This window comes from Coenobita brevimanus, chromosome 93, assembly GCF_032717465.1.
Source record: "Coenobita brevimanus isolate Jiangsu-jjx chromosome 93, ASM3271746v2, whole genome shotgun sequence".
Classification (NCBI taxonomy): Eukaryota; Metazoa; Arthropoda; class Malacostraca; order Decapoda; family Coenobitidae; genus Coenobita; species Coenobita brevimanus.
The window spans coordinates 29,097,532-29,120,886 of NC_137046.1; the positions used below are offsets into that span (position 1 = coordinate 29,097,532).

General features: G+C 44.4%; 1 protein-coding gene across 7 annotated transcripts in view; it reads right to left on the bottom strand.

Moving 5' to 3' along the window:
* LOC145412628 (sphingomyelin phosphodiesterase-like) overlaps positions 1-23,355 on the bottom strand; it is a 275,380-nt gene that overhangs the window by 202,322 nt on the left and 49,703 nt on the right. For 6 of the 7 annotated variants that reach the window (XM_080282551.1, XM_080282546.1, XM_080282550.1 and 3 more), the window contains exon 3: positions 4,100-4,186. In XM_080282551.1, coding sequence (XP_080138677.1) covers positions 4,100-4,163 — 64 coding nt within the window. In that variant the 5' untranslated portion in view covers positions 4,164-4,186. Of the gene's footprint in view, positions 1-1,421; positions 1,500-4,099; positions 4,187-23,355 lie in introns of those variants that run through there. The other variant, XM_080282549.1, reaches the window with a different exon arrangement.

Below are 23,355 nucleotides of genomic sequence, written 5' to 3' on the forward strand. Positions count from 1 at the left end.
TCATCATCAGAGGAAACAGAAGGGGTGACGAAACTGATAATGACCTGACCTTGAACATTGGTGTGTCACAGCTTCAGCCAGTCAGTTCTGTTTAAGATCTGGGTGTTTATTTTGATTCAATGTTAAATTACAAAGAACATATTAATCAAGTTGTCAGAGGGTGTAACTTGCAAGACTGAGAGCAGGGGAAATGAGTTATTTGAGTGAAGCTTGTGGAGTCACATGGAGAGACAGGCTGACAAATGAGGATATAAAGGAGTGTTGTAGTGTGGATGTGGATGTGATAGGAAGCGTTAGGAGGAACACACTGAGGTGGTTTGGCCATGTGGAGAGGATGGAGGATGAGAGACTGACGAGGAGAGTGTATGTGAGTGAGGTGGAGGGGGGGGGGGAGAGGGAGGGGAAGGTCGAGGATGAGATGGAGGGATGGAGCGGAGAGGTATATGGGATAGGGGGTGTGAGTTGGGAGCAGGGCAGTGAAATGGCGGGGGACAGGGCGATGTGGAGGCAATTTGTTTGTGGCCATCCCATACAGGATTAAGGCGTCTGGCAATAGATAGATAGATAGAACAGCTCTCAAGAAAAATCTCTTGAGAGTTGTTGATTAAGCGAGTGGCTGGACAAGGGGCCCACCAAGACATAAGGCAAAGTGATGGTGGAATGAGAATGTAAAAGCCATGGTTAAAGAAATAAAAAGAAGGCCTTTCAGGAATGGAAAAGAGATGGTAACAGAAAGAAATACTTGGCTGCTATGCACAGAACCAATATGGAGGTATACAGGGCAAAGTCTGAAAGGGATACTTGGCTGCTAAGCACAGAACCAGAACAGAGGTATACAGGGCAAAGTCTGAAAGGGATACTTGACTGCTAGGCACGGAACCAGAACAGAGGTATACAGGGCAAAGTCTGAGTCTCAAGAGGCTTTTCCTGGACAGCCTAATCAATGCTGAATGGAGGACTGAGGTACTTCAGGTGGCTAAACAAATGGTGAGAGAAAACTGGGATATCACAGATGAGCAATATGTGAAGAATGATAAAGGACGGGTAATGGTGAATAGTAAGGATATTAAGAATGCTTGAAGAAAGCATCACAACTGATTACTGAAAGAGGAGTTTCACTGGAAGAGGGAAAGTTTGGAGACTGCGTACCCAGTTTCTGGCCCTTGGCCTTTGGTTGATGCTGCTGCCATGGGCAAGAAAATTGACATAATGCAGTTTGGGAAGATGGAGAGCGTGTCTGGGTCGATTGCAGAGATGTTGAGGACCTCCTGAGATATTGGCATGGGTAAGTTTCTGATCTGATAAATTATTCCATATGAGCATGCTGTTCCAAATGACTAGTTGAAGAGCATGACTGTAAATGAGTACAAGAGGACAGGTGATACACTGGCAAGAGTAAATTATAAAGGCATAACACTCACTCGATGTAGTGCTGCTCTCGAGTGTGTGCCCTTTCCTCTCCTCCATCCTTCTTTCCTTCCATCCTCTTCTGTCTTTCTTTCCTTCATTCCTTCTTCTCTCTTCTACCTATGGGCTATATTACACTCCCTCCTCAGTCTTTCTTTCCTTCTTTCTTTCCTCTTCCTTCTGCCTATGGGTGACTCTATATTGAGTGACAAGCCAAATGGTTTCCTGTAAATCAGGGAATCATTTACTATGCTGGGTGGTAACCATATACTGTAACCAAATTATGGCGCCTGGTGGTTCAGTGGGTAATTAAGGTGCTCCAATCAGACTGACCCTGTGTAGGTTTATATCCAAGGAGTGGTTGGGGATTACTGCTCACATAAATGCCACTCAGCAATGAGTGAGGCTGGTGACTCTCATCTTAAATGTCAGGACCTGCCACTCACGATGAGTGAGGCTGGTGACTCTCATCTTAAATGTCAGGACCTGCCACTCACGATGAGTGAGGCTGGTGACTCTCATCTTAAATGTCAGGACCAATTTGCCTAGCCCCGGGTTCCTACGCTCCTCATGGGGCGACATGGGATTGGATGATGGATGGATGGATGGATGGATAAAGCTTTTGGATCAGACAATAAAAATTACTTCATGGACTGAGTCCTGGAAGGTATGACAAGGAAGGAGTAAAAACTGATGAGATACAGCTTTCTTTTATACCAAAGCAAAGGGACTACTGATGCAATAGCCACACTCCAACAGCTTTAGAAAAAATAGATTAGAAGCATGAGTGAGTTGTACTTTGTTTTTATTCATAAGGAGAAGGCTTTTGACTGAATGTGGTGAAGTGGGCAATGAGAAAGCTTGGGAATGAGTAGTTAGTTAGAGTCGTAATGGCCATGTATGAGGGTGCTTGAACTCAGGAAAGAGTTAACGGAGGTTTTGGGTGGTGAATGTTTCCATGAGAAATGGTGTGCATCAGGAGGTCAGTTTTAACCCTTTACTGTTTATTATGGTGCTTGAAGCAGTCTCACGTGACTTCAGAACTAGACTCTGACGCGAAGCACTTTATGATTATGACTTGACGCTGATTGTGGAAGATGAATATGTAATGGAAAAAAATTTAGGAAGTGGAGAAATGGAATGGGGTACAAGAATTTGAGAGTAAATGGCAGGTGGTGGTACTGCCAAAGCAGAAGGAGTGTGGCTATGTGCAGTTTCTCACAGGCGTGTGGGAAGTAGCCCCATTCTGTGCGGCGTTTAAGAAGAGTAAGTGTATAAGAGATAGGGAATTTTTAGAGGCATGCTGCAAAAAAAAAAAAAAATGCTGATTTTGTGTGTATGAAGTGTACAGGAGAGCATGCAGAGGTAGAGAGATTAAAAAGAATTAATCTTGCTGGAGAGTCTCTTGAGCATGTGAAGTTTTGTTATTTAGGGGATTTATGTGCTGTAGGTGGGGTTGAAAAGATTAGGAGAAATACACTGAGGTGGTTTGGACATGTGGAGAGGATGGAGAGTGAAAGACTGACTAAGAGGGTGTATGTGGGTGAGGTGGAGGGAGGGAGAGGGAGGGGTAGAACGAGGATGAGGTGGAGGGATGGAGTTGAGAGGTATATGAGGGAGGGGGGGGTGAGTTGGGGGGAGGGGAGTCAAATGGTGGGTGACAGAGTGACTTGGAGGCGTTTTGTCTGCGGCCACCCTTTGCGGGATTAGGGCGTCGGGCTATAGATAGATAGATATAGATAGGTGGGGCTACAACTGGCTCAGTGGAAAGGGTATGGAGTAGCTGCATGAAGCTCAAGTTGTTGCCCCTCCTGACACTGAGAGGGCTCACCCTCCATGCTAAGCAGTCCTTGTATGCAGCATGTCAGGAGTGTAATGTTGCATGGTACTGAAATTTGAGCAGTGAAGGAGGATATATGTAGGCACAAACATACTGTGATGAAAATGATCAGATGTCCCTGAATGACAAGTCTCAGAGGATTAGAGCAAATGAAAAGCTGAAAGAAAGGATGAAACTTAAATGTATTAGTGATGTGAGGAGATGGGGTAGACTGAGATGGCTTGTGCATGTTAAGGGGATGGAGAATGACAACTGGGTGCAAAGGGTGCAAGGTGTGATATGTTTACGGCACAGCTGTGAGTGGTAGAACAAAAATGACTTGGGATGAGGTCATACAATGTGACCTGAGGGACATGGGACTATAAAGAAGATGCTAGGGATCAAGCATCATGGAAAGCCACCATTACATAACCAAGGCCAATGCATGCAAGCACAATGGAGCCTTTGTAAATGAACCAACAAACACTAACTAATCACTGTAATGAAAGGGGTCTCTTAAGAGTTCATTAACTTGTGTGTTGGTAGCATGAATAAGAAAGATGTTATCTTACTGAATGAACGTCATGAAAAATCTAACTTCCATAGACAGAACGTGAAGAAATTTCCACAACAGACAAATAAATAGGACTGATATAAGTTACAGGTACCATGTATGACTTAAAATATTTCTGGAGAACTGATCATAACACATGAAAGAAAGAGACCTAGATTACTCAAGGTCAAGTGACAATAAGTAACTCCTTGAAAACATGTGATACAATATGGAAAATATTCAAACAAACAAGATGTGTATACTACAGTCACTAAGAAAAATGACATACCATAAGCACCTAAAGTACTCTGGAGACAGACCTGTGATGTGTGATGGCAGCAGCAGCAACAGCAAGAAGAAGATGCCTGGTGAAGGACAGGTCATGTTGATTATGCTACCTCAAGACCCTGAAAAAATATGCAAGAAAATCACATAAAATGTCAGATTCTTCCAATCTGTTATAATAGTTTTCGTATGTAAAGTACACAGTACAGTACAGCAAACTTGTATTTTATGTAGTATTTGGGACCTATGCAGCAGTCACACAAACAAACAAATACAATGTACATAAAACTGCATTTTTACCTCCAAATGGTTGTTTCAGCCATCTGACCAAAACCACCATTATTCTCATAACATTGCCCTTTATTCCTCCTCTCAAAGCTTCCCATGCTTACCAAATGCTACCTTAAATCTAAAATGCTTACCTTAAATCTCCTAAAATGTTATTTCATTTTATTGGGAAAAAAAAAAAAAAGGCAATGTTCCATACAGTATCTCCTCCAAATTACCAAACATGTACTGTGATTCCTTTGAACACACTCCATACTTCAACTATTCCCACCATTTCCCTTCTATAATGTATAAAAGTAAACATTGTGGACAATAAGGCAAAACAAGATTACAAACTCATATATCAAGCCACTCTGACCTTGTTTACACCAGTTGACTACTAGTTCACTTTCAGTCTTTCCCCAACAATTACATGCTTACTATGGCTGTGGCTTTTGTGTGAAAGTCACTCTGAACTTTTTTAAGTCACTGACTGTTAGTTCAGTGTCACTCTCCCCCACATTTAAATGCTTACTCTGGCTATGACTTCTGCTTTCAGAGAATATCAGTGCACGCAGCTCACCTATTATGCAAATTTCCACTGTGCTATTCACCCATAATATGACAAGCTGATGGTCAGGTAATAAAATTGAGAAAAAAAAGAAAAAAAGAAAAAAAAAAAGTGGTATTTTTAGCCACTACTTAACCCTGTTCCCACTGCAGGAGGCACATGACTATAAAAATCATCACTGTGCACCCAAGCCACTAACACTGTATAACACTCCTGCCAATAACCAGGCCTGCTCACCCACTATGTATACAGCCTCAGCTACACGTGTTCGGAGAGCGGACTATGTTAAACATATTTCCCCCTCCCTCATGCTCACCATGCCTCCCTCAGAATTGGCTAGGAGGACCCTAAGGCCCTGACTCGAGAGCAGAATGTCAAAGATATCCCCCACTGCATATCCAGCCCCTGCTACACGTGTTCAGAAAGCAGACTGTGTTATACACACCTTTTATTTTTCTCCCCTAAAGCTCAGCATGCCTCCCTCAGAAATGGTTAGGAAGACCCACAAGACCCTGACCAAGAGTAGAAAGTTGAAGACATCCAATGGTTTAAAGACTGAGGAAAGACAGAAAATGAAAAGGACTTTGGCATGACTCAAATTCTGCACCATCATCACAAATAATACGGAGAAGATTCTTGCAATGGTAAAGGTACTGGGCCATTGAACCCCTGATGGGGGAGCCATGTGACATATATGAGTAAATACTGATAAGGAAGGAGAAATTTCTGGCCTTGTATGTGCATCACAAGGGCAGAGATGTTATCTTCAACTTGCAATGCATTTGCAACCAGGGAAGGTCATTCTATAAAGTTGCAACATGCAAGCTCTGGTTGAGGTAAAAATAACTTTGTTGTTTTTAATGCATCAAAAGCTCAATTCTTTCATCTATCAACCTGATAAAAGCTTCCACAGGAGTACCTTCTAATTTTTTACAATTTCCAGCTCAATTCTGCATCAACTTTAAACATACTTGGGGCTTCATTCTCTCGAGATATATCTTGGAAAGAACATATTACTTCTCTTGTAAAATCTGCTTCCAAGAGATTGGGTGTGCTAAGCCGATTCCATACCTTCTTTACCCCTGCACAGTTGTTGACTTTATACAAGGGTTTTATTCGACCGTATACAGTACAACTCTCGTGTGTGGATACAGCTCTTCTCACAGGGAATCAAAGGCTTTGCATCTCATTAACTCGGCTCCTCTTACTGGCTCCCTTGAACCTCTGTCTCTTTGCAACACTGTTGCATCTTTATCTCTTTTCTATTGCTACATCAATGGCCACTGCTTCTCTGAGCTGTCTGCTTGCATCCCTCCATCACTACAGAGGGCACGTAGCGCCCATCTAGCAACAAACTCTCATCCCTTTTCTGTCCAATTCTCTAATGCAAGAGTTAACCACTACTCCCAGTCCTTCACGTATGCAACAGGTCAACTCTGGAACTGTTTTTCCTACTACTGCCTACGATCTCCAGTCTTTCAAATGCAGTGTGTCCAAGCATCTCAAAATGCATGGATCTTGAATCTGTCTGTTATCCTGTTTTTGTTTTTTCTTGGTGGGAACAATTTGCAAGTCCCTGGCCTTTGGTTCCTTCTTCCTTAAAAAAAAAAAACAGGCAGGATCTTGCAACTTTCAGGGCATCTTGAGGCTGGTTTCCTACATTTATCAAAAGGAAAGTACTGAGACACACAGGGCTCCATGGTGAACACAGCCCTGTAGTTGAAGGAACTGTATTGTACTTCTTCCTGCTTCTCTAAAAATGGGCCACCAAAGTGGGGGACTACAGCAGTCATCAAATTTATGACTTGGCCAAGACAGTTCGTTTCTGGATATTAATGTGAAGCTCTACATATACTGATAAAGCACACTGACAAGGAAGTAGTCACAACGAGAACATCAAGAATTTTTATTATCTTCATGATAAATTAGTCTGATAGCAACAATCTCCAGTCTGATGTCATGCATACTGCCGTGCAACCTAGCTGTTTTAAACAGCTACTTAGTATGGAGGACTCAGGAGTGTGCTGGTACCATAATGAGAGTGGCTGGATGACATCATCTGTGAGGCTGGACAGGTTTGACCAAAACTTTGTGTAAGAACCTTGGAGGAAATGCTCACAGCTAGGGTTACCTTTCAAGGTTCTACTACTGGCAGACAATGTCCCAGGATATCCCTGCTTCCTAGTGGATCAGCATCCTAATGTGAAAGTGATGTTCCTACCATCCAAAACCACATCACTCATACAAAACACTCACCAGGAGGTCACAGCCACTTTCAAGGACAGGGATAAAGATTTATATTATTTGGACACTGATGAATCTACAGTATATAACCATGCTGGCAGGGACAGAAATGCAGGAGGTGTTGGGATAGCAATGTTCTGTCAGCCTCAAAACCACCTCCTTCCATCCTTAAACCAAGAAAGTCTACCATCAAACTTCATGTGAGTAACATGTGAGCTTTTAAATGATTTACGATTGTTTGGTAGTGTACTTTTAAGGGCAATCTGGGGTGGTTAGGACAAGCTTCAGGGGGGTTTTTAGTTAGGTGTGACACTGGGAGAAGTTGGGACCAAATTTATGTTTTCACTGTTTTCATAACATACAATTTCTTTAACATGAAGTGTAGTAGAGACCAGAGTGTCGTGTTCCAGGCAAATTCACTGTAATCCAAATTTCTGAATATATCTAACAAGAAGTAAAATCTATATGAAACTTCCATCTCTTTTATCCATCCATCCATCATCCAATCCTATGTTGGCTCACTAGTAGCATAGCAGCCCGGGGCAAGGCAAGTTGGTCCTGACATTTAAGATGAGAGTGACCAGTATCACTCATCCCTGAGTGGCATTACATAAGCAATAAACCCCATCCACCACCTGGATATAAACCTACACAGGCTCAATCCGACTTGAGCGCCTTAATTACCCACTAAACCACCAGGTGCCATAATTTGTTATATGGTTACCATCCAGCATAGTAAATGGCTTCCTGGTATACAGGAAATGATTCGGCTTGCCACTCAGTGTAGAGTCACCCTCAACACCCTTCTGCCAAGGCAGAAGGAAGAGGAGAGAAAGAAAGAAAGAAAGAAAAAAAGAAAGAAAGAACAGGGAGTGTAAAGTTACCCACATGCAGAACGAAGAGGAAAGAATGAAGGAAAGAAAGACAAGAAGAAGGAAGGAAGAGAGGAAAGGGCAGACACCCAAAGCAGCACTACATCAAGTGAGTGGATGGTGAGCGCACCCACCTACCAACCTTGAAAATTCTATAGTATACCAGTTAGAAAATGTAAATATTCAGAGTTGTAGCAAACGGTCAAGCAGATTAGCCTGATATCAACACAATCGGATTGGCCTTTTGTGATGGTGATATTTACCTATTTTCATTCATAACTACCAACTAAATTTTACAATAACGACAATTAACACACAAATTAAAGGATGATGATAGAGGAGCTGAATGTAATATCAAATTATTGAAAGCATCCAATTTCTTCTAACACACTTAAACTGCAACTGTGAATTAGACTGCCTCAGCATTAATGTGGGCATACACTCGAGTTTGGGGAGGCAACGGACATGATTGTGTGCAACACATATTTTAGGAAAAGAGACAGTAGGTTAATTACGTATGAGTCTGGGGGAAATAGCAGTCAGATAGATTATTTTCTGGTTAGGAGGGCCGATAGGAGGTTAGTGAGGGATGTTAAAGTTATAGGAAGTGAGGAGTGTGTGCAGCAGCACAAACTATTGATTTGTGATATGTTGCTTAAAGAACAAGTGATGAAAAAGAGGACTTATGTACCTAGGAGGAAAATATGGAAGCTGAAAAACCAAGTAGTAAGGGATGCCTTCTATAGCGAGTTGAGGAGAGTGGTGGCTGAACAGGGAGCTGTAGACAGAGGCGTTAATGAACAGTACAGAGCCCTCAAGAACAATTTCTTGAGAGTTACTGATGTAACATGTGGCTGGACAAGAGGACCACCAAGACATAAAGTAACTTGGTGGTGGGATGAGGGTGTAGAAGCTGCAATTAAGGAGAAAAGAAGGCTTTCCGGGAATGGAAGAAGGGTGGTAGCAAAGAGGAATATTTGGCTGCCAAGCGTAGGGCTAGGAGAGAGGTATACAGGGCAAAAGTCTGAGTCACAGAGACAATTACTTGATAACCTAAATCATGGGGAAAGGAAAAATATATTTAGGGTGGCAGGTCAGATGAAGAGGGATAATCGGGATATCATAGGTGAGCAGTGTGTGAAGAATGATGAAGGAAGGGTAGTGGTGAACAGTGAGGATATTAAAGATGCATGGAGAGAGCATTATAACCGGTTGTTGAATGAGGAGTTTGACTGGGACAGGGAAGGTTTGGAGCCAGCAGATCCAGTGTCTGGCCCTTGGCCTTTGATTGATACTGCTACTGTGAATGAGGCAATAGGCAGGATGAGGGTGGGGAAGGCAGCAGGTGTGTCTGGGTTGACTGCCGAAATGTTGAAGGCCTCAGGCGATATAGGGGTGAGTTTAGTCACTGACCTGATAAACAGGATTATTTATGAGTGTGTTGTCCCAGATGATTGGCTGAAGAGTGTAATTGTAAATGTGTATAAAGGGAAGGGTGATGCCCTGGAAAGAGGAAATTATAGAGGTATAAAGCTTTTTAGATCAGATAATGAAGGTAATGGAGAGAGTTTTAGAAGGTATGATTAGAGAAAGAGTGAATATTGATGAGATGCAGTTTGGGTTTATGCCAGGTAGGGGGACCACTGATGCCATATTCATTGTTCGACAGCTTCAGGAAAAATATATTGGTAGGAGAAGGGATCTTTATTTTGTTTTTGTTGATTTGGAAAAGGCCTTTGACAGGGTCCCTAGAGAGGTGGTGAAGTGGGCAATGAGAAAGCTTGGCTTGGAGGAGTGGCTGGTTAGGGTGGTTATGGCCATGTATGTGGGTGCTCACACCCAGGTGAGAGTGAATGGAGATTTGAGTGATGAGTTTTCCGTGAATGTTGGTGTGCATCAGGGGTCAGTCTTGAGTCCCGTGTTGTTTATCATGGTACTTGAAGCCCTTTCACGTGACTTTAGAAACGGACTCCCGTGGGAGTTGTTGTATGCTGATGATTTGGTGTTGATTGCAGAGAATGAAAGGGAGGCGGAGGAAAGGTTTAGGAAGTGGAGAGATGGTATGGGGCAAAAGGGTTTAAGGGTAAATGCAGATAAAACAAAATTGATGATATCAAGGGTTGGTGGCGGTACTGTCAAAGACGAGGGAGAGTGGCCATGTGCAGTTTGCCACAAGGGCGTGGGGAGTAATTCCATCTTGTGCAGTGTGTGTGATAAATGGGTGCATAAGAGATGTAGTGGTATCAGAGGTAGACTGCGAGATAATGCTGATTTTATGTGTACGGCGTGCCAGGGTGAGCAGGTGGAGATCGTCAGACGTGAAAGGATTGAACTTGCTGGTGAATCTCTTGAGTGTGTGGAAGAGTTTTGTTATTTGGGAGACATGTTGTGTGCTGGAGGTGGGGCTGGAGCTAGCTCTGTGGCTAGGGTGAGAAGTGGTTGGAAGAAGTTCAGGGAGCTCTTGCCTCTCCTGACATTGAGAGGGCTCTCCCTACGTGCTAAGGGGTCTTTGTATGCAGCATGTGTTAGGAGTGTAATGCTGTATGGTAGTGAGACCTGGGCAGTGAAGGAGGAAGACATTCGCCGGCTCAGACGTACTGAAATGACAATGATTAGGTGGATGTGCAGTGCGTCCCTGCGTCCAAGGCCTGGAGGGGTTGGGTTTACAATGGAAGAGTTGAGAGGTAAGATGGAACTGGAGTGTATTGGTGTTGTGATGAGGAGAGGTAGATTGAGGTGGTTTGGACATGTGGAGAGGATGGGGGATGATAATTGGGTGAGGAAGGTGAGAAGTGTTAATATTGGGGGTGGGGTTGTGAGGGGTAGACCGAGAAAGACATGGGACGAGGTCATTAAGTGTGACCTTAGGGTTAAGGGACTGAACAGGGAGGCTGCAATGGATCGTGCAGCGTGGAGAGCCGCCATTAGGTGACCAAGGCCGACACATGCAAGCATGTTGGAGCCTTTAAAAACGAAAACGATACAGGTACAGTATATTGCCTGCTAAATTCACTTAAGGTGCATCACACCATAGCCACAAAAGGAGATTTTAAATATTAACAAGTTAGGAATGATGCTCTAACAGGTATGAGAGACTGGGGAAGAAAGATGAAAGATAATGAAATCACACCCACCAGTTTCAACTACCCACTGGCTCTGACCACCTCCCAATCATCATCACTACCAAAACCAGAATTGCCCCAGCTAGCCACATACATACATACATAAACTTTATTATAAGAGGGCCAACTGGGAGGCCTTCACAACTGAAACGGAACAACACTTTGAAACATTAAACAGTACACCCATCACAAACATCAACAATGCTGTGCACACTTTCAATACAATTATTCAAAATGCAAACAAAAGACACATCCCTTGAGGCAAGAGACACACAACTCCAACTTCACACCAGAAATTCAAGGCCTCATCAATCAATGCGACACACTACAACACCCCCCAACATCCCATACACAAGACACCGTTCAACAAATACAAGAACTCAACTCTCAAATAAACAATTAATCATCAGAGGAGCAAACACTAAATTCGAATAATTATCTCCAAACACTCGATCTCAAAACAAACTCTACAAAACACTAAACAGCATCACACTCTCCAACAGCAACACTACACAATCACATGCTGCCATCACAACAACGGACACCATACCTTCAAACAAACAACAAGCAAACACTCTCATCAATCACTTTTTACACGTCAGTCATCTAAACCCCCATCACAACAACTGATGTGTCATCCAACTTAAGTGACAGTTCCCCACAGACCCAGACTTCACACCCTTCACTTACAACCAGACAAAGCACATCATTAGCAACCTTAAACACTCATCTGCCTATGGACCAGAAAACATAAGCAAAATACACCTTAAACATCTTGGACCACAAGGCACACAAGCACTCACCAACATATCAAACTACAGCTACTCACACAACATAACACCCAATATCTGGAAGTATAGCACTATCATTACTATCCCCAAACCCAACAAAGACCCCAATGTTACCTTCCTCACACTGCCCCATCACACTCCACAGCACCCCCTCCAAAGTACTGAACAGCTGGTATTGCTATTAGTAATATCTCACATCCCCCCAGCCCCATCACAATATGATTTTAGGTCACTACACTCCACAAATACTCTTCTTACAGACCTTTCACAAAGTTTTTCATGGCATCAATTCAGCTGGGCCACCACACAGAACACTCCTCGTCACACTAGACATTAGCGAAGCTTTTGATGCCATCCCCCGCTGCAACCTCACAAACAAAATATTCAACACAAACATGCACGATAACACAAAAAGATGGCTGGGAAACTATTTAGCAGGAAGATGTGCACATGTAACATTTGCCGGTCGGTCATCAAACAATAGAAACTTCACAAACGGAGTCCCTCAAGGATCTGTTTTATCCCCTACACTCTTTAACCTATTCGTGCATGACATACCCACACCCCACACACCACAAATATTCATAACTTCCTATGCACACGACATAACACTTAGATGTACACGCCAAGACACAAACACAGCCGCACACATCCTCCAACCTTACCTCAGCACATTAAACAAATGGTTCACAAACAGACTCACAATAGCCCCAGCCATATCTACAGTGACGCCTCTCACAAACTGGACAGCAGAACACAGCCACATTCCACACCTCACTATAAACAACACTACCCTACTCCCCCCACACACAAAATCCTTGTTGTAACAATATACATCATTATCATTTAAAGATCACATCACAAACATTAAAAATAAACTAACACCGAGACTCAATGCCATAAGGTCACTTGCCCATACAACAGACACAACAAAGAAACCACCACCATAGTATACAAACAATACATATGTTCAGTGATGAACTACACAAGCCCTGCTTGGGCTTCTAACCTCACTGAAACACCCTACATACCATACAGAAAAGGGCCCTAAAAATAATCACAGACTGCACAGATACTACACCTAAAGACCACCTACACCAAGAAACCAAAGTCCTCACAGTCAAGGATCATTTAGACATGAGAGGCACACAAATTCTTGCCACAGCCTTCACAAACCCACACCATTTACTACACTAAATAGCAGCACATCCACACTCACCAAGGAACATCAAAACAACTCTGTGTGTGAAATGACTGGAGAGAGTACTGTAACTGGCTGCTGAATGAGGAGTCTGACTGGAGTAAGAAAGTTTTGGAGTAAGCGGTTCCATTGTTTGGTCTAAGCCTTTTATTGATGTTGCTACTGTGTGCAGAGAAATAGGCAGGATGCAGTTGGGGAAGGCAGCAAGTGTGTCTGGGTTGACTGCTGAAATGTTGAAGGTCTCAGGATCTCTGGAAGTAGGCTTTGTTACTGAATTGATAAAATTGATAAATTCAATTACAAATGTGTGTGTTGTCCCTGATGACTGGCTGTAGAATGTGACTGTAAATGTGTATAAAGGGAAGGGTGATGCCCTGGAAAGAGGATACCACAGAGGTGTCAAACTGGTGGACTTGAAAACAAAGATACTGGAGGGAGTCCTATAAGGTATTGTTCTGAAGCGGGATTTGCTAGATAGGAAGTACTGGAAGGTTCTCAGTACTTCTTGCATCTTTTTTAGGTCATGAATTAGAGTTGCCAGTTAGCCTGCTATTTGTGAGCGGAAGTATTTTGTAAAGTTACACATTAAGTTTTATGCTCCTATTCCTCTATAATGTTTTATTTATGTAACTGTTTGTTAAATATGTAATTTTATTTCTGTTTGTATGCTAAATAATGTAGAGTGTTACATACTGTAGGAAAACTCTGGAATGTTTTGGATGTCTCCGATTTGGTAACTGCTGCTACATGAGTAAACTAGTCAAGTGTAATGCAAGATTATATAAGGATGGGGGAGACAACAGAGCAGTTTTAGCCAGTTTTAGTTGTACTTGTGGCATTGTGAAGTTAGTGTTGCTCTGAACTTGTGATGTTAACTGTGTAATTATTTGGAAAATAAAGACAACGAATATGAAAAGCTTGTGTTTACATACAACGCCTGAGTTGATCTCGTTAGACGCTTAAAGGCTGCTCTAGGAAGAACAACTCACAAAGCAACGTCCTTCCTATACTAAACTACTGCTGTTGGTGTCTGTGGCAGTGTGGGACATAGACGTAACAAGTGGTGTCAGGAGTTGGGATCGAAAAGTGCTACAGTGAGTCAAACCTTCGACATAGAAGCAGAAGGTGTACAGACAAGAGGCCATACTAGGCAGGATGAGGCATCTCTGGTTGCAATCATGAAGTTTCTACAGGTACAAAGTGAAAAATTAAAAGCACAAAGTGAAGGGCAGAAAGAACTCAGCGAACAACTACAAGCACAGAGTGAAGGACAGATGGGCTCAAGAAAGGACTCAGTGAACAACTACAAGCACAAAAGGATGGACAGAAAGAACTAGAGAACAACTGCAAGCACAAAGTGAACAACTGGAAGCACAAAGTGAAGAACAGAAAAAATGGGATGAACGACTTAAAGTGGCGTTACAGGAGCAACAGAAGGGGGTTTCAACTGAGGATGCAGGGACAGCTGGATGCTTTCGTGGGGGATATGATGGATGTACAACAACAGTTGAAGGAGGAAGTATACTATGAGCTAATGCAGCAGAAGTGTGAGGTAAGCAATAACATCATGGAGTGCAGACAGCATCTGAACTACCAGTTGAAGTATGTACATGACCAGTTATAGATAATTAGTGAGGGAATTAAGGCTGTTGAGAAATCTTGTGCTGCGAGCCTGAGGTTAGTGTGCAGGGAGCATATGAAGAAAATAGAGAGAGTATGGTGAATCTTGAATCCCAAGCATTTAAAAGTGGCATTACAGGTCTGATGGGAGTTTTCAGTCCTGGACTTAATTATGTTGCCCCATTTTTTAGGCCCCAAACCAGCGAAGTGCATGGCTATAATGGGAGTCCAATTAAAAAGAAACCTCTAAAATCTGATGGCAAAGTATCTTGGAAAGCTTATCATGTGCAGCTTGAGTAGCTTGCAGCTCAGAATGGTTGCGATGATAGGCAGAGGGAAATGCAGCATGCTACTAGCCTTAAGGGTGCCGCAATGGAGATTCTTGGGTAGATGTCAATGGAGGTGAGGAACAGTTATCAGTCCCTAGTGCAAGTGCTGGTGCACAGATATGGGACCATGTACCTGACTGAGGTATACAGGGCAAGATTCCAAACCCTTGTATGGGCTCGAAGTGAATCCCTCCAGCAGCGTGCTCACGATCTGGAGAGTATGGCACACACGGCGTACCTTAGAGCAGCACCTAACTTCTCAGTTATTCTTCTGAGAGACCAGTTCACCGATGCTCTTGATAGTGCAGAGCTGAAAGTGCCCGTGAAGCAGGCACAACCCAGACGCATGCAGAAAGCAATATCTAGGGCTCTGGAATTTAAGTCCTTTATCAGGTCCAGTACATTCAATTTTCAGGTAGGTCGTAGTGCAGGATTCAAGGCAAGAATGGTGCAGGTACGTGAAATGGAAAAATTTGAAGGAAGTTGCTGGTACTGTGAAAAGCCAGGACAATGAAAAAAGGACTGCTACAAGTGGAAGTGGGAACAGGAGAAGACTGGAGGAGGTTGCTGGTTCTGCAGGAAGCCAGGACACAAGAAGGATGATTATTACAATTGAAAGAAGGAGCAAGAACAGAACAGTGCAAGGAAGTCTACGATTGCAACAAAAGGGCGTCAGACATGTGGTGAGGTGGGACACTTCAGTTATGATTGTCCAAAGGAGAGGGACAACAAGAAGAAGGCTACAAAAGACAAGAAAGAAGCAGGTAAATTAGTAAAGGCTGGTCAAAAGGGGCAACAACCAGCCGGTTTTTCCCAAGTAGCCCCACCACCGAGAAACTGCAAGTGAACTGCGATTGACAGTGTGCAAGTAGATGGAAGAACAACGGCAAGAAATGTTCCCTGGTGATTGATTCAGCCTCAGAGCAAACTTCTGTGAGGCCTGATGTGTTACGTCACCGGTATCTGCCCGAGTCATCAGAACAATTGTGTGGTGTAACAGGGGACCTCGCAGAACTGAGGGGACCCTTGGATGTACGGATCGAAGTGGCAGGGCAAGTGGCCACCCTTCCAGTCTATGTGGCCGATATGGGGAATCCTTGTCTTCTTGGTCTGGACTATCTGATGTCCATGGGATGTGAACTGGACTTCTGCTCCATGAAGCTGGAGGTTCGAGAAAAGTTGGCTCCCATCACGGCAGTGAGACATACCAGTTCTGGAGGCAAGGTGAGGGTGCTCCGCCCTACAGTGATACCCCCAAGACTACAACTATTGCTCCAGTGCAAGGTGAGTGGCTCTTCTGACAGCTGTCTAGGGGTTGTGGAGCCTGATGGACGGTGCAAGACGAAGGTTGGGGTGATGGTGGGAAAGACTGGTGGAGACAGGTGCAGGCAAAGTGCCAGTTGTGGTAGCCAATTTCTCCAATGAGATACAGATCAACAAGGAAGAAACTGCAGGACTGTGCCAGGCAGTGGACCCTGAGTGGCAACAGCGGAAGGCCTGCAAAAGGAGTGTTGTCAAAGAAGATGGGAAACTGCCAGACCACTTACAAGACTTGTTTTCAAGGAGCTGCCAGTGCCTGGATGACTCACAAGTGCTGCAGATAAAGCAACATCTAGTGAAGTTTGCAGATCTCTTTTCCACTAGAGACCTAGACCTTGGATGCATGGAGCTGGTAGAACATTGTATCGACACCGGGGATCATCGCCCAATTAAACAGACAGCTCGGAGGATGACACCAGCTCAATGGCAAGAAATGGTAAGGGTGATGGAGAATCTCCAGAGTCAAGGAGTGATAGAAAAGTCCAGCAGTCCCTGGGCATCAGCAGTGGTTCTGGTAAGGAAGATGGGTAGCTCAGTGAGATGCTGTGTGGATTATCGAGCCCTGAATGAAGTGACAGTGATGGATGCGTACCCCTTGCCAAGAACTGAAGACACACTGGATGCTCTTCAGGTGCCAAGTGGTTCTCCACCCTAGACATGAAAGCAGGATACCACCAGGTCAAGGTCGCTGAAAAGGACGAGAAAACAGCCTTCTCATACAGGCGGGGATTTATGGCAGTTTAACCCCTTAAACGCGGATCGTCGCATTTGCGACGGTCGGCCCAAAGGACATAACAGCGGATCGTCGCGTTTGCGATTTGAGTAAAGTTTGAATAACCGCGGGCAAGCAGGCTCCAGCTGGTATTGTCTATCAGTACCACCACCCTCTAGCTACAACTAGCATACTTTACGTTTGTACTACTGACCTCAGTTGTTGCCAAATATCGCGTTTTCCCCCCGTCCCCCCCCCACCACGGCCCGGCCAGCCTGGCTGTGATACATGGCAGCGCTCTGAGCACTCAGAACTGTAAATCTGCGCTCTCCTCTCACAAGCAGTTTATGCTACTAGGAAACGCTTGTTTCCCCAGTTGTAACACTAGCTTTTTTTCTCACGGTTTGCCCCTGTTTAGCGTCAGTTTACTGCAGGCTTTCAAAGTGAGATTATGGCGAGTTCTAGCTCTTCCCAGTCAGTGCAAGCGGCCGACAGGAACGAGAATAAAGTGGCGGACGTAAGGCAGAATAAAAAGCGCGCTGTGGTGATCTTTTGGGAAGTAATATGATTGAAAATAATGTAGTATACATGTTTTTAGCTGTGAAAATGGAAATGTTTGTTGAGTGACGGGAAGACCGCCGCCACAGTGCATGTCGGGCGTACGCTCCGTTGATTTTAGCCTTCTTTTCAGTGCTTATTGTACAAATACGGATTCCTAACTACCTTTACGTTGTAATATAAAGTTTACTGTGACAGAATGAGGCTGTGGTAGAGGGGAAACCAGGTTGCTGGAGGTGTGAAAGTGAAGATTTGGTTACCCAACTTTGCAAGTCTCCACAAGTCCTTGGGTAGTCCACGAAGGCTCAACACCTGTCTCTGGAGAAAGCTGAATGTAAGTACTATCTGCCATACCAAGTATAATGTTCTAGGATTAATCTCTGATTTTTGGCGAATATTTTCCTACAGGTACTCAGACCGCGTTACAACCCCGCCACTCGGGGGGGAACGACTGTACACAGCCGCGTTTAAGGGGTTAAAGTGATGCCATTTGCCTATGCAATGGCCCAGCTACATTTGCGCATCTCATGGATAGAGTATTGGCAGGCCTGCACTGGCAGACAGCTCTCATCTACCTTGATGATGTTACTGTGTCTGGACAGAGTTTCAATCAGGAACTGGAGAGGCTGTCTGAGGTGTTCAACAGGATACGACAGCACACCTCAAGCTGTATGTCAAGAAGTGCTACTTGTTCCAGAAGAAGTAAAGTACGCCCTGGGGCACACTACTGACAAGGGCGGGATCTGTACTGATCCTGAGAAGGTGGCAGATGTGAAAAACTGGCCGGTCCCAATTTGTGTGAAGGAACTACTGAGTTTGCTGGGCTTATGTACCTACTACTGGCATTTTGTCAAGGACTTTGCAACGATAATTGCACCAGTGCACAAGCTGTTGGGGAAGAGGTAGAAGTTTATGTGGACTGCAGTGACTCAAATGGCCTTTGATGAACTCAGGCATGCACTGGCATGCTCTCCAGTATTGCCATACTCAGATCACAGTCAGCCATTCATCCTCAACTGTGATGCTAGCGACCATGGCATTGGTGGAGTTCTGTCGCAGAAGAAGGATGACAAAAAGTATGTGGTGGCGTATTACAGCAAGAAGCTTTGTCCACCAGAGCGGAATCACTGTGTGACCCGTAAGGAGCTCTTAGCAGTGATGAAGAGCTTTGACTTTTTCCATCCCTACTTGTATAGGTCATACTTCATCATCAGGACAGACCATGCGGCACTCAAGTGACTGAAGGCGTTAAAGAATTAGGAAGGACAACTGGCATGCTGGCTCAGGAAGCTGGACCAGTACAACAATGAGGGTGTACTAGCAAAGAATTAGGAAGGACAACTGGCATGCTGGCTCAGGAAGCTGGACCAGCACAACTATGAGGGTGTACTAGCAAAGAATGGAAGGACAACTGGCATGCTGGCTCAGGAAGCTGGACCAGCACAACTATGAGGGTGTACTGGTACATTGCCATGTACCCATCTAGGATGGGTACATGGCAACACTGACAGCCCGAGTCGTCAGCCCTGTGGCCCAGACTGCAAACAATGTACTAGGAAAGATCACAGCAAGAAATGCAGCCGTACTGCTGTGACAGGGCCAGTGTCAGCTGAAGAAGGCCTAAAAAGGATGCAGATGGAGGATGCAGATTTACAATCAGTACTAGAGTGGCTGCAGCAGAGTACAGTGTGACCATCTTGGGAAGAGGTTTCCAGGTTCAGCCCTGCGACTAAGAGCTACTGGAGTCACTGGGACTTTCTTTGTTTGAACAACAGACTACTGGAGCATCAGTGGGAGACACTCGATGGCCTCAGCAAGTATTGGCAACTGGTGGTTTCAAACAAAATGAGGTCTGAGATCTTGGATGAGTCCCAGAACCAGATCACTAGTGGGCACCTGGGAGTGAAGAAAACTCTAAGTCGGCTGTGACAGAGGTTCTACTGGACTGGCATGCGGCAGGATGTTGAAGAGTGGTGTCAGGCCTGTGATGTATGCTGTGCCAAGAAGGGACCCAAGTGACATGGCTGCGCCCCCCTTCAGCTGTACCATGCGGGTGCACTGATGGAAAGAGTTGCGATGGACATTGCTGAACCTCTGTCACTTACTGAATGCAGAAACCAGTATATATGTGTTGCCATGGAGTACTTCACAAAGTGGCCAGAAGCCTATACCACCCCTGATCAAGAGGCTGCAGCTGCTGTCCAGGTGTTGATTGACCAGTTTTTCTGCCATATTGGGATGCTACAAGAGCTACATTCAGACCAGAGTAGAAACTTCGAGTATACTGTGTTTCATGAGTGCTGCAAGTTACTGGGGAACAAGAAGACCAGGATGACCCCACTAAGGCCACAGTCGCATGGGATGGTAGAGAAATTCAACAGAACCCTGGGGCAAGAAGTGGCCAAGTACTGTGCAGGGGGACAGAGGGAATGGGACCAGAAATTACCTGCGTTACTGATGACACCAGTTTGCATCCCTGCTGATGACACCAGTTTGCATCCCATGAGTCTACTGGCTACACCCCTGCAAAACTGATGCTGGGACGAGTTATGATTGCCAGTTGATCTCTTAATGGGAAGAACACCTGGTGAAGACCTGCCTACACATACCTCCAGCTATGCGGAACATCTTCAGGAAAGACTGGATAAAGTATATCACTAAGTTCGAGGAGCTTTGAAGTTTTCAGGGGAAGTGATGAAGTGCAAGTATGATGCCAAGGCAAGTGAGGTGAGCTTCAAGGATGGTGACAGAGCTTGGCTTTACAATCCTCAGCAGAAGAAAGCACGGTCACCAAAGCTGCAGAGCCTGTGGGATGGGCCCTACACTGTGATGAACCGCCTGTCAGACGTAACGTACCGGATTTAAGGAGGCAGGAAATCTTGCCCAGCGGTGGTACACGTAAATCGTTTGTGGCAGTACCTTGGGCCAGGACAGTACAGCTGGGATGTCCCCAAAGAATTGTGTACATCCATAGCCAATGATATTAAGGAGGACCAAAGAGCCAAAGTACAAGAGGATGGTGACACTTTCCTGAGGGAAGAAGTGAATCAGGAAGAGGACCATGTCATTCCAGGAGGCGTGGACTGTGTGGAGGAGAAGGGACATCGTCAGAAACGGCATAGGAGAAGACCTGAAAAGTTTAAGGATTATTCTGTGTACTCTTCCTATTTCTCCTATCTTTCCTGTCACTTCTTATTTCTTTTCTTTCCATTACAGGTGGCTTTACACTGAGTGACAAGCCAAATGGTTGCTTGTAAGCCAAGAAACCATTTACAACGCTGGGTGGTAACCATATAACCAAACCATACGTGCTCCCTACGTGTCAACAAGGGGGTTGGTGGAGGGTTGGTGCCCCTCCCTGTAAAACAACTAACTCAGTGTCAAATGGCCACCCTTTAGGGGATTATGGTGTCTGGCAATAGATAGATAGATAGATAGATAACTAGATGTTTCATTAGGATTAATGATTATGTTTGTAAGCACTGTGTAGTTTTGTCAGGATGGCACAAGGACTAGAGAGGAGGTAGTGTTGAGAAGCAGGATTTGCTAGATAGGAAGTACTGGAAGGTTCTCTATACTTTTCGTATCTTTTTTCAGTCATGGGTCCTGCTATTTTTGAGTGGAGGTATTCTGTAAAGTTATGCATTAAATTTTAAGCTCTTTTTCTCTAAAATATTGTATTTATGTGATTGTTTGTTGAATTATGTAACTTTATTTCAATCTGTATGCTAAATAATTTATAGTGTTAAGTAGTGTAAGAAAACTCAGGAATGTTTTGGATGTCTCCGATTTGGTAATTGCTGCTACCAGAGTAAACTACAAGATTCAAGTGTAATGCAAGATTATATAAGGATGAGGGAGATAACAGAGCAGTTTTAGTCAGTTTTAGCTGTACTTGTGGCCTTAAAAATGTACCGGAATGAAGAAAGCTATACTTTGTTTTTGCAGATTTGGAGAAACTCTGACAAAGTCCTTTGAGAAGAGATGTGGGCAACAAGAAAGCTTGGGATAGAGGAGTGGCTGCTTAGAGTGGTCATGGCAATGTATGTGGGTGCTTGCACCCAGGTAAGAGTGAATGACGATATGAGTGACAAGAGTCTGTGAAGGCTGGCATGCATCAGGGGTCAGCCTTGAGCTTCTTTCTTGTTTGTAACGGTGCTTGAAGTTCTCTCATGTGACTTCAAAAAGGACTCTCATGGGAAATGCTGCTTGCAGAGAATGAAAGGGAGGCAGAGGAAATGCTTAGGAAATGGAAAGCTAAAATGGGACACAGGAGTTTGAGAGTAAATGCAGATAAAACAAAAGTAATGACATCATATGCTGGTGGTGATACTGTCAAAGCAGAGGGAGTGTGGTCATGCACTTTGCCACAAGGTGTGGGAAGTAACTACATCTTGTGCAGTGTCTGTGATAAGTGGGTGCATATGAGAAGTAATGGTATAAGAGATAGGCAGTGAAATAATGCCGAATTTGTATGTGCAGTGTGTAGGGGAGAGCATGCAGAAACTATCAGGCTTGAAAGGACTGATCTTGTGCTAGGTCTCTTCAGTGTGTGGGGGAGTTTTGTTATTTGGGAGACACGTTATGTGCTGGAGGTGGCATTGGAGCTAGATCTGTGGCTAGAGTAAAGAATGATTCAAGGAAATTCAGGAAGCTGTTGCCCCTCCTAACACTGGGAGGGCTCTCCCTCCATGTACTGGTGTTGTGATGAAGTAAGGCAGGCTGAGATGGTTTGGGCATATTGAAAAGATGCAGGATGACAACTGGGTGAGGATGGTGAGAAATGGAAACATCGAGGGTATCGCTGCAAAAGGCAGACCAAAAAAGACATGGGATGAGTCCACACAATGTGACCTCAGGGCTATGGGACTGAATAGGGAGGTTGTCAAAGATCGAGTAGTGTGGAGAGCTGCCACTAAGTGACCAAGGCCAACGCATGCAAGCATGTCGGAGCACTTATAAATGATTATATACGACATGAACAGAAATTCATAACTCAGAAATCATGTCTGGTGGTGCTACCCCCCAGTGGAAAGTTTGGTGCTACTGATGCTGCTGAGGGCAAGGCTAAAAGGGAATTGTTAAACTTTTTCCTTCATGTTACTGTATGCCATCCCCTTGAAGCAAACCTGGACATTATTAAACGCCATAAGGATGGCAAATGAGTGAGGAGGATCACCCAGGCTCTACAATCATAAAGAAATCAGATGCTGTTCTAGCAGCATCACAGAATGTGCCTACACTGACTGCTTAAACGACTGACCAGAACTAGGGAACCTGTAATGATGGAGATGGAGTGACTCCCAGAGCTGTGGGTTAATGAACAGAGCTGAGCAAAGCAGATGCTGCATCACAGTTATCTGTACTAAAGCTCTCGATCTGTGGAAAGATCTCAGGAATATGCAAGGAATGGAGGCCAAGCCCAACATGGGTTGGTTTGAGCAGTTTAAGGCCCATACTGGCAATGAACAAGTGACCATGTATGGAGAGGCTGCTGGTGCTGACCATGTGGCAACTGAAGTCTTCCCTGTGAAACTGAAGGTGATCATGGAGGAAGGCGCAAACTCTCCAAAACAGGTCCTGAAATTTGACGAGAAGAACTTGTTTTGGAAGTGTATGTCCCATAGGACGTATATAAGATAGGAAGAAACGTGCACCAGGGTTGAAAGCAGTCAAAGACTGCA